Source organism: Bidens hawaiensis, unplaced genomic scaffold (assembly GCF_021521415.1).
Source record: "Bidens hawaiensis isolate Kalapana, Puna unplaced genomic scaffold, B.hawaiensis_p1.1 tig00026891_1, whole genome shotgun sequence".
Classification (NCBI taxonomy): Eukaryota; Viridiplantae; Streptophyta; class Magnoliopsida; order Asterales; family Asteraceae; genus Bidens; species Bidens hawaiensis.
In genome coordinates this window covers 15,948-25,966 of record NW_027494338.1, presented here as the reverse complement: position 1 = coordinate 25,966, position 10,019 = coordinate 15,948, and the positions used below count along the sequence as shown (strand labels likewise).

Genomic DNA, 10,019 nt, shown 5'->3' with positions numbered 1-10,019 from the left:
ACAGTGAGGAAAAGGGTTTTTTATTTTTTTATTATTTTTGGGATGAAGCCAAAAAGAAGTCAAATATGATTCTTTGTAATTTTACCCTTTTTTAGATGGCTGTTTACTTTTTGGTTATATGAAAAGTTGCAATCTTTTTCAAAGTTATTATTATTTGGTACATTTAAATGGGGCCAACTTCACAGATGACAGCTAAACAGTCAATCTCTCTCTCTTTCTGTGTCAGAATCTAGGGTTTGGGATTTGGTTTTAGTTTTAAACCAAGGGAGTAGTAATAAGGATTTGGTGTAGTCTTTAATTTTTTTGGCTTTTGGTTGTTGTGTATGAATTTATGAGACTTACAGTTAACACCACACTTTACACACAAAGCATATACATACATACCCCCCCACCCCCCCACATACACACACATTCTTGATTTGGGTGTGTGATGAGTGGATGCTAGATTGGATCTAAAGATCAAACCCTTTTGGAAAAAGTGATAAAGATTTGATTTTTATAAGGGTTAGATGAGTTTTGGGGGGTTCTATTGTGGTGCTAGTGGTGGGTGATGGTGGTGGGTGATGGTGGTGGTGAAGGTTATAATAATATGCCAATGCATAGGTCTCAACCACAGCTCATCACTTCAACTGTTCCTCATCAGCCTATTTATAACTCACAATCACTCTCTCTTGCTTTAGTATGCTTTCTTCTCATTTTCTTCTGTAAATATTATTGGGTTTGTTATTTCCTAAAGTAAAGTTGTCTTCTTTTCAGAAGAAAAAAAATCCATGTGGGTAGTGATTATAATTTGATTATTTCTCATAAATTAATGATGTTTCTTCATTTTCTTTTGTAAATATTCTTGGGTTTGTAATATCCATCACTAAATGTGTGTTCTTGTCATAAAATCAATGTGGGTAGTGATTACACTTGATTCTTTATTGTAAATTAATTAACGATTTTGTTTTTTTCTTTTTAATTTTTGTAAATATTCCTGGGTTTGTAAGTTCCATCACCAAATCTGTCTTTCACATCATAAACTTAATGATTTTTCTTCATTTTCTTGTGTAAATATTCCTGGGTTTGTGATTTTCATCACTAACTAGTGTTTTTCACTACAAAAAACATTAGATTATTTTTCATAAACGAAGTATTGTTTTTTTTAATTTAATTATGTAAGGATTCTTGGGTTTGTAGCTTTAATCACTAAATTGTGCTTTTTACAAACAATGTGATCTGTGTAGTGATTACATTTTTGCTTATTTTCCACAAATTCTTCATTTTCTTGTGTAAAGATTCCTGGGTTTGTAATTTCTACTAAAAAATCCATCTGGGTAGTAATTATATTTCATTATTATCTTTTATAAAGTAATAATTTTGTCTTGATTTGAACAGAAGCCCAAAATGGAAGGAATTGGAGGAATGATTGGGGAAAACTTTGAGGGCAGCAATCTGGGAAGAATTAGAGGTGATGGATCCGAAAGCCGATCCGGTGGAAGCGATAACTTAGAAGGCGCCTCTGGTGACGAACAAGATGTTCCGGTGGGCCCTTCTTCGAGTTCCCGCCGGCGACAGAAATATCACCGGCATACTCCATATCAAATTCAAGAACTTGAAGCGTAATGTTTTATACATTTAGTTAATTTATTTTTTGTTTTTGGGTATTTTGATTTAATGTTTTGTTTTTTTTTTGACATTAGTTCGTTTAAAGATAATCCACATCCTGATGAGAAAGAAAGATTGGCACTTGGAAAAAAGCTTAATTTGGAAAAAAAGCAAGTCAAGTTCTGGTTTCAAAACAGAAGAACACAAATGAAGGTGATTAATTAAACAATTAATTAACTATGAACTGTTTTACGTGCGTTCGCTTGATAAATGAATGAACATGAACAAAAAGTTCTGTTTTTTAGCTTCAGTTTGTTTGTGACCGTTTGGTGATGTGTTCGTTTATGTCTGTTTATTTGCATACGTTAATGTTTATGTTTGTTAACTTGTGGTACTTTGATTCCTGAGAGATTAGTTTGATGTAATTATATTTTTGATTATTATTTTGTTTTTTTTGGATATTATGTCGTGTGCTTCCAGATATTTTTTTTATTATGTATTGATTTTTATTTTTAAACTAATATGTGTTCATTTGGGTTTGTTTAAAATGTTAACTAACATTGTTTGATGTTTAATCACATTGTTACATCCAGACTCAACTCGAGCGCTACGAAAATGCGATCTTGAAGAAAACAAACGACGATCTTCGGATCCAAAATGTGGCCATGAAAGAAGCGATCCGTGCACCTATATGCAACAATTGTGGTGGCCAAGCGATTCTCGGCCAAGACCTATCAATCGAGGAACACCATCTTCGTGTTGAGAATGCTCGATTACGAGACGAACTTAGCCGCGTATCCCTTCCTGCTAATAAGTTTCTGGGCCGACCGTTATCTTCATACGGTGGGTCATTACCTCAAGGAATCCCGGGTTCCAACTTAGACCTTGCAGTTGGGAGAAACGGGTATGGGTTAAACCCCATGGATGTTGGGTTAATGGGCCTTGATTATAACAACGGGATGTCGAATGCGTTGCCTTTAATGTCGCCTTCACGGGCTCGAACTATGTATGTTCAGTATGATAAGGGCGTGTTTATTGAACTTGCTGTTAATGCGATGGATGAGTTGATGAAACTCTGGCAAATTAATAGCCCGTTATGGGTTGGGAACGGGGATGGTGGCCCGGAAGTGCTCGATTTAGATGAGTATTTAAGAGTTTTCCCGCTTATTCTCGGGATGAAACCACAGGGGTATGTCTCCGAGGCTTCACGGGCTTCTGGGGTCGTCATGATTAATAGTTTGGCGCTTGTCGAGGCAATGCTAGATGCGGTGCGTTAATCATTCAACTTATACAAGTGTTGTTGCTATTATTATTATTATCGATGGTTATTAACTTATTATATCGTTTATGTTTAATGTAGAACCGGTGGAGAGATATGTTTTTGGGTATGATCGGGAGTAGTAGCACGATGGATGTGATTTCGGTGCCAACCGGGGATTCAAGAAACGGGGTTCTTCAACTCGTAAGCGGTTTTGTAATTTTTATTTAGATTAGTTTTGTGAAACCCGAAAACATTAAAATGATTCGAATAATATTTGTTTGTAGATGCAAGCCGAGATTCAACTGGTGTCGCCTTTAGTACCGGCCCGACACATGAGGTTTATTCGGTTTTGTAGGCAGCAAGCAGAAGGCGTGTGGGCGGTGGTCGATATCTCCATTGATGTCGGACGGGACGGGTTTATGTCCCGGAGACTTCCTTCGGGCTGTATCGTGCATGACATGCCTAATGGGTTCTCTAAGGTAATTCATACCCATAATTATAAGTTTCTTTTACATGATTGTAACTGTTAATAACTTATATAAATAAGTATTAACGTTAAAAAGCGTGTACAAATAATTTTATGAACAATTGGAGTACGTCAAGGTGTTTTATAGTTGATTTTTCTACGTGGTGCATCACCCAATGAATATTAGTAAATATTTATATCTATGGATATGAGTTTTAAACAAAAAATAAGCCTCGTGATGTTCGTTTTTTGCTGTTACAGTTAATAATATTATATGGCAAATCTGTCACCCTTTCGTACTTGTTACTCCGTCCCGTGTTGTTTATTAATCACGAGGCCGTGTCTGGCCTGGATGTGGTCTGTTTTTGGTACCGTTTTGTCTTTCAAAAACGAAAAACTATATTCTGTTAACGGGTTAAGATCGATATGTGTAAAAACGGGCCGTTGTTAGGTTGTAAATTTTTTAAATAATTAATCCCTTAGTGGATGACAGGAAACATGAAACACCCGACACGGGTATTTGGGGTGTGAGAGTGGCATGATATTAGCTATCATTTTTTCCGGGTTTCGGATGGATATGGTGTTTAGATGATACTTTCTCAATTACCCAAACCGATCTTGTACATGTTAAATAATATTTAAATATGTTATGTAATCTTAAAAATGTAATAGAAAGCATTTTAAAGTTGTGGCCGAGTACAATATATAAATGGTTTTTCAATTGGGTCTGAGACCGGGATTATTAATGAACTTTTTAATAAAGTGATTTAGGAATTTTATCGCACTTGGATGCTATTTTCAGGTAACATGGATTGAGCACACTGAATATGACGAGAGCGTTATTCATAGTCTATACCGACCGGTACTCCGGTTGGGTTTGGGTTTCGGTGCACAAAAATGGCTATCAGTTCTCCAAAGGCACTGCGAATGCATAGCAACCATCATGTCACCCGAAGCACCCATCGATGACGGCCCAAGTATAAATACTCGCATCATTTTTTCATCACCATTTTAAAAAGTATTGGTAACTTGAAATTATTTTGTAACTATTCATTTTGTAACAGGTTTACAGGCTGGTGGTAAAAGAAGTCTAGCGAACCTTGCGCAACGCGTGACGGCTAGCTTTTGTGCGGGGGTTTGTGGGACGGGTAATCACGAATGGAATGTTATTAATGCACCCGAGGCGGCTAAGCTTTTGATCCGGAAGAGTTTGAATAACCCAGGGGACCCGTCTGGGTCGGTTGTGAGTGCCAGTATGTCGGTTTGGTTGCCGATGCAACATCAGCAACTGTTGGCATTATTGCTGAATGTAGAACTCAGGAGCCAGTGGGATGTATTGTTCCCTGGTGGTTCTATGCATAACATGACCCTGTTTTCTAAAAGTCAAGATCCCAACAGCCTTAACAACATTTCTCTTCTTCGCGCCAATGTAAGTAATATTTAACTTTATTGTTTGGCCAGTCGGGTCAGATTTATACGCTTTGGTTCACGGCATGGTGTAAACCGAACTGCTCTTCTGCCTTTATTATTAACTTTTTAAAATATGTGACTATACATGTTTATAATATTTATGAACCATCTTTATCATTTGAAAATCTAATATAAACTTTTCGAAGTAATTAAAAAACTAATAAAAAAACCGATAAAACACATTTAAACTATCAAATCAATGCCAAACCGTTTTTACTAGTTTAACACGGTGGGCAGTGGGCTGGGCCGACCGGCGTGACCAGTTTGTTTTTTCTGTTTTTTTCGAAAAGTTCGGTACACGGTTAAAAATTTTCTCTTTATTTTTTTACCTTTGTCATTTGTCACGCTATGTTATTGTTTTCTTTCTGAATTTTCTACTTAAATTAGAGTATAAGCTCAACCAATCATTTTTTGTAAATTAAGGGGGTGTTTGGTACAGAGAATAGAAAAGGAGAGAAAATAGAAATGGAAATGGAATTGTAGAGAAAGAGAATTGGTATGGAGAATGAGAATCATTTCTCTTGTTTGGTACACTAGAAAATAAACAGAGAACTCTACCATACCCAACCTCACCTCCACCCAACCTGACACCACTCACCACCGCAGCCCCACCACCACAGCCCCACCACCACCAGCACCACCACCACAGCCCCACCACCACAGCCCCACACCACAGCCCTTTCTTCAACCACAGCCCACCACCACCGGCTGCCGCCACCAAATCCCCTTCTTCAACCACAGTACACAAGAAATTAAAAAGATTCAAATTTTTGGAACATAAGATATAGAAAAAGGAGGCTCAGATCTGTCATCACTGCCTCTTTGGAGATTTTGTGGTGGTGGTTGTGGTGGCGATGATGATGATGATAATCAGAAGCCACCTACGACCACCGCCGATTTCCACCACCACTGTCACCCACCTGCGACCACAATCACCCGACCATCTGAAAACCCTAACCCACCACGAACCACCTCTTGAAACCCTAATCTCCGTTCACCCGTACCACCTGCAACCTACAACCGGTTACCATCTCTGTGTTCACCACTGCGAACGGCGGAGACGGGGTGGTGGTTGCAGACTTGGAGACGAGGTGGTGGCCAGAGACGGGGTGGTGGCCGGAGACGAGGTGGTGACATGCTATGAGGAGGCTGCTGAGAAATGGATTTCTCTTTGTTTTAAAGAGAAATGGAATTCTCTAGTTTTAGAGAAATAGAAAGAGAAATAGAAATGAAAAGTGGAAAACAAACAAAAGAAATATTTCTAATTCCATTTCTCCCCAGTCAAATCCCTCTACCAAACACCCCCTAAATTGATGATATTATCACATTTATTATATAGCTGGGTTCCATTATGGGCCCCGTTTTTTTAACTTGGGGTCTTGAAAGAAGTGGGCCACAAAACCAAAATGGGTGGAAAGATTTAAGTGAAAATTAATATGAACACGTGGAATCACACTTGCCACATTTAGTTTATTTTATTATTATTTTTTTTAATATTTTGAGCACAAAGATGTATTGGCTGACTTCAACAGTCGATAAATGTTCTTCATTATTGCTGCAATGTTTTTATTAGCGTTAGCAACACATTTTCGTATATGAAATTCAAGTGAATAACAATTTAACAGTAGATTTCTTAAATAGCCATTTATTATTATCTAAGATATTTTAAAATGTGTCAGCACGTTTTTATAACATGGATGTAATGATTAAATCGGTTTTATTTAGAGAAGTCTAATTGTTATTTTTGTGATTTCCCCATTTTTTATAAGTAAGTCAAGCCAACTTCAGCTCGGGTTGGGCTCGAAATTAAACGAACCAGCTCGACTTGGCTCGTAAAAATCTTGAGTCACCTCGTTTAAATTAAAATGAACATTTGATATATAATTAAAATTTGATATTAGGATTTAGGGTTGTTTTCTAGTGGGCTCATGGACCATAGGTGTATCAGCTTACTTACTTAATCATGTTATAAGTTATAAACACTAAATTTTTTGTGTTTAACTTTAACTTCTAAGCCATTCTAAACCATTGTTTGTCACATGCATGCGCAACAAGGCTACTGGCGGTAATGCGGCTCAGAACACGGTCCCGGTTTTTCAAGATAGCACAACAGACGTGACGGGATCCCTGCTGGTACATGCCGCTGTTGACGTGCAATCAATGCAAGTCGTGATGCACGGTGGAGATTCATCCTGTGTATCCATCTTGCCATCTGGGTTCGCCATTGTGCCCGACTGCATGACAGAACCAGGTGCTACAAAACCCGGTGGTGAAGGTGGGTCCCTCCTGACTGTTGGGTACCAGATATTGGTCAACGATTTGCCATCAGCCTCGATCACAAACGAGTCGATCAACACTGTTATTAATCTGATTAATCGCACGGTTCAAGGGATAAAAAATGTGGTCGATTCTAGTCGACAATGAAGGCAGATTAGTAGCTAGAATTGGTCTAATGATGTTATGTTTTTAGTGAAATTTCTTGTGGTTTTTTTTATCGGACGAGAAGACGGTTTGGAAAGAGGGTTGGGTTGGGTTTGGTCTCATGAACCAGGGCTTGAGTCAAGAACGAACCGCGATGAACATCTGTGGTTCGGGTATTGACTCAGTTGACCTGTGAGATGATGAACTCAGCTTTCTCTTGTTTGATTGTTTGGTTGAATATGTTGTGTGAATGGAATTGGAAGCTTTTTTTTATTGCATTCTTGGTATTTTCTCTTCTGTAATAGTTTTATGTTTATATGTTTATTTTATGAGTTCATTTGTGTTATAAAATAGTTTAGGTAATTAAAGTGAATTTTTTACTATAATAATAATTTATCAATTTATTTTGATACTTTGATATTCACAACTGTTTTCATCTATGCGTTCAATTAATGCCCAATAAAAGGTGTTAAGTGACGCTACCTCTTGGAACTTTGTTCATATTTTTAAAAGTAACAACAAAATAATCGAATTGATCGACCAAGCAGCGGAGCCAGAAGTTTTTGCATGGGTTTAGTACTTTTACGTCCTTATGTTTAATACTCTAGTGTAGACGTGCACAAATCGGGTTCACCTTAAAAACCCGAATTGGTTCGGAACCGGTTTTTTTCACACCGGGTAGAAAATGACACCGGTTCCAGTCAGGAACCGGTTCGGTTCCCGACCCGAACCGATGCCCAGAAATGCTAACTTTTAGGAACCGGGACCGGTTATTACGTAAAAACCGGTTCCACCGGTTTTTTTGAAATTCAAACATTATAGCCGTTAGAAACCGGTTCCAACGGCTATATAGCCGTTTTTGACCGTTGGAACCGGTTTTATTACTATATTTAGCTAATTTTCATTCTATAAACCACTTCGGCAGTATGTGGGAACGGGAAGTTTTCAAAAGCGATGGTGCGTTTCATCAATTGTCATGTCACCGGATCAACCCAATGAGCGGTGACACATATGTATGATTCGGGCAACCCGTGTGGTGCCGACCAAACATCGGTAGTTAAACTAACCATGGCTTCTAAAGAATCAAAAGACTCGATTAACTCTTTTTTAGCACACTCCCACAACCTGATACAATGACGTCTTAAGGTAGTACGACTTACATGTGTGTATCGCGATTGTAGAGTTTCTCAAATCAACGACGTCAAATCCGGGTCATCAAAGTGGTTAAACGGCAAACCTCGTTGAATAACGAACCTTGCCATTCTATCTTGAACTTGAGTCGTGTTGTAACGAAATAGTGTACCATCTTTACCCAAGTCAATTTGATCGGTCGCGCCAATCCCTTTCAACGCCTTGTAATATGGCTTCTCGATGTGCTTTTTCAAAGTAGAGTTGGAATCGTGCTTTGATAGTGAACCACATAGTTTGCAACGAGCCTTTTGATAACCTTCGTCATCCACAATCAAATCCCAATTCTTCCATATGTCTTCGTTGCGGTTATGGTTGACTACCGTAACAACCCTTGGGTCCTCCGTAGCAGGAACGGGAGCAACAAAAATACTCTTCTTAGCCTTCTTGTTAGTTTTTTTGATGGGTGCCATAATAATATTTAGTTGGATGGCTGGGTAACGGAACGGGTTTGCTAAAGGAGTAGTATTTTAGTTTGTTTTTGAGTTTGATGGTGAAACAAGTAATGGAAAACAACTTATATATAGTTGAAACCGGTTCCAACGGCTATTATTTGTCTCAAAAACCGGTTCCAACGGCTATATTACCGTTGGAACCGGTTACAACGGCAACTTTGTGTCTCAAAAACCGGTTCCATCGGCTATATTACCGTTGGAACCGGTTCCAACGGCTAGTTTGACCTGTGTTTGACTTTTCAAAAAAAACCCGTCGGAACAGGTTTTTTCGGGTAGGAATCGAACCGGTTACAATTAGGAACCGGGTTGGAACCGATGGGGACATACAAATAGGAGAACCGGGTACGATTTTCGGGTACAAAAATACCCAAACCGGGTATTGGGCCAACCGGGTAGGAACTAGAACCGGTTCCGGTTTGGTTCCACCAGTTAGGTTCCGGAACCGGTTTTTTTGTGCACGACTACTCTAGTGACAAATTTTCCATACATGTAATATCATAACAAAAGTATATCGTTAACATTTTAAAAATACAGAAAAGATACGAATCATTTGATATAAAGAAAGAAAATACATATTATAATTATTCCTTACGGTTTCAAAATTTGAAAACGGTTCATACATCTTTAATCGCTGCACTCAAAACGAACTATAAATATGCAAAATAAGAGTGAGTTGAAAACCTTGCTAACCTAGCCAAAATCGAATTAACCCAAAAATCGAACAAAATCATTAATTAACGGTTATTATTTTTTTATTTTGAAGAGCCGAATTTTCGGTTTTGGTTACACATTTTTAAAATGCCGAAAAAACCAAACCTAACCGATTAACCGAAAACAAAACACCAAAAGAATCTATCATTGACGGTGATGAAAACTGGGACTAAACTTTGAAGATAAATAAAATGATAAATGACGACTGAGACTAAACTTTTAGTGTTTTTTGATTAGAAACTTTGTTGAATTTTAAATTATGCTAATATAGCAACTTTCTAATCGTATGGTTCTACGTAATAGGTGTCTGTTTTAGTTTTTTGATAGCCTATTTTTGTTTTATGAATTCCATATATATATATATATATATATATATATGGTGTTTTAATACGTTCTTACAAGCTTAAATCTGTATTTCACTTTTTGAAATTTTTTTTAATGTCTAAACAAAATTGAAAAA

The 10,019-nt window shown here is 37.7% G+C and overlaps 1 protein-coding gene across 1 annotated transcript; it reads left to right on the top strand.

The window, feature by feature from the left end:
* Nucleotides 1-550: 550 nt before the first annotated feature.
* LOC143574294 (homeobox-leucine zipper protein ANTHOCYANINLESS 2-like) lies at nucleotides 551-7,294 on the top strand. Its single transcript, XM_077058949.1, has 9 exons — nucleotides 551-679; nucleotides 1,378-1,601; nucleotides 1,683-1,800; nucleotides 2,181-2,855; nucleotides 2,948-3,049; nucleotides 3,133-3,327; nucleotides 4,117-4,291; nucleotides 4,379-4,743; nucleotides 6,840-7,294. Exons 1-9 carry the CDS (start codon nucleotides 551-553, stop codon nucleotides 7,206-7,208), a joined length of 2,352 nt encoding a protein of 783 aa, XP_076915064.1. The 3' UTR covers nucleotides 7,209-7,294.
* The last annotated feature ends 2,725 nt before the right edge of the window (nucleotides 7,295-10,019 follow it).

Coding starts and splice junctions, on each gene's coding strand:
- LOC143574294 (XM_077058949.1), top strand. CDS start 551: ATGGTGGTGGGTGATGGTGGTGGTGAAGGTTATAATAATATGCCAATG. Junction 3,050..3,132: donor GAAACGGGGTTCTTCAACTC/GTAAGCGGTTTT, acceptor ATTTGTTTGTAG/ATGCAAGCCGAGATTCAACT. Junction 3,328..4,116: donor TGCCTAATGGGTTCTCTAAG/GTAATTCATACC, acceptor TGCTATTTTCAG/GTAACATGGATTGAGCACAC.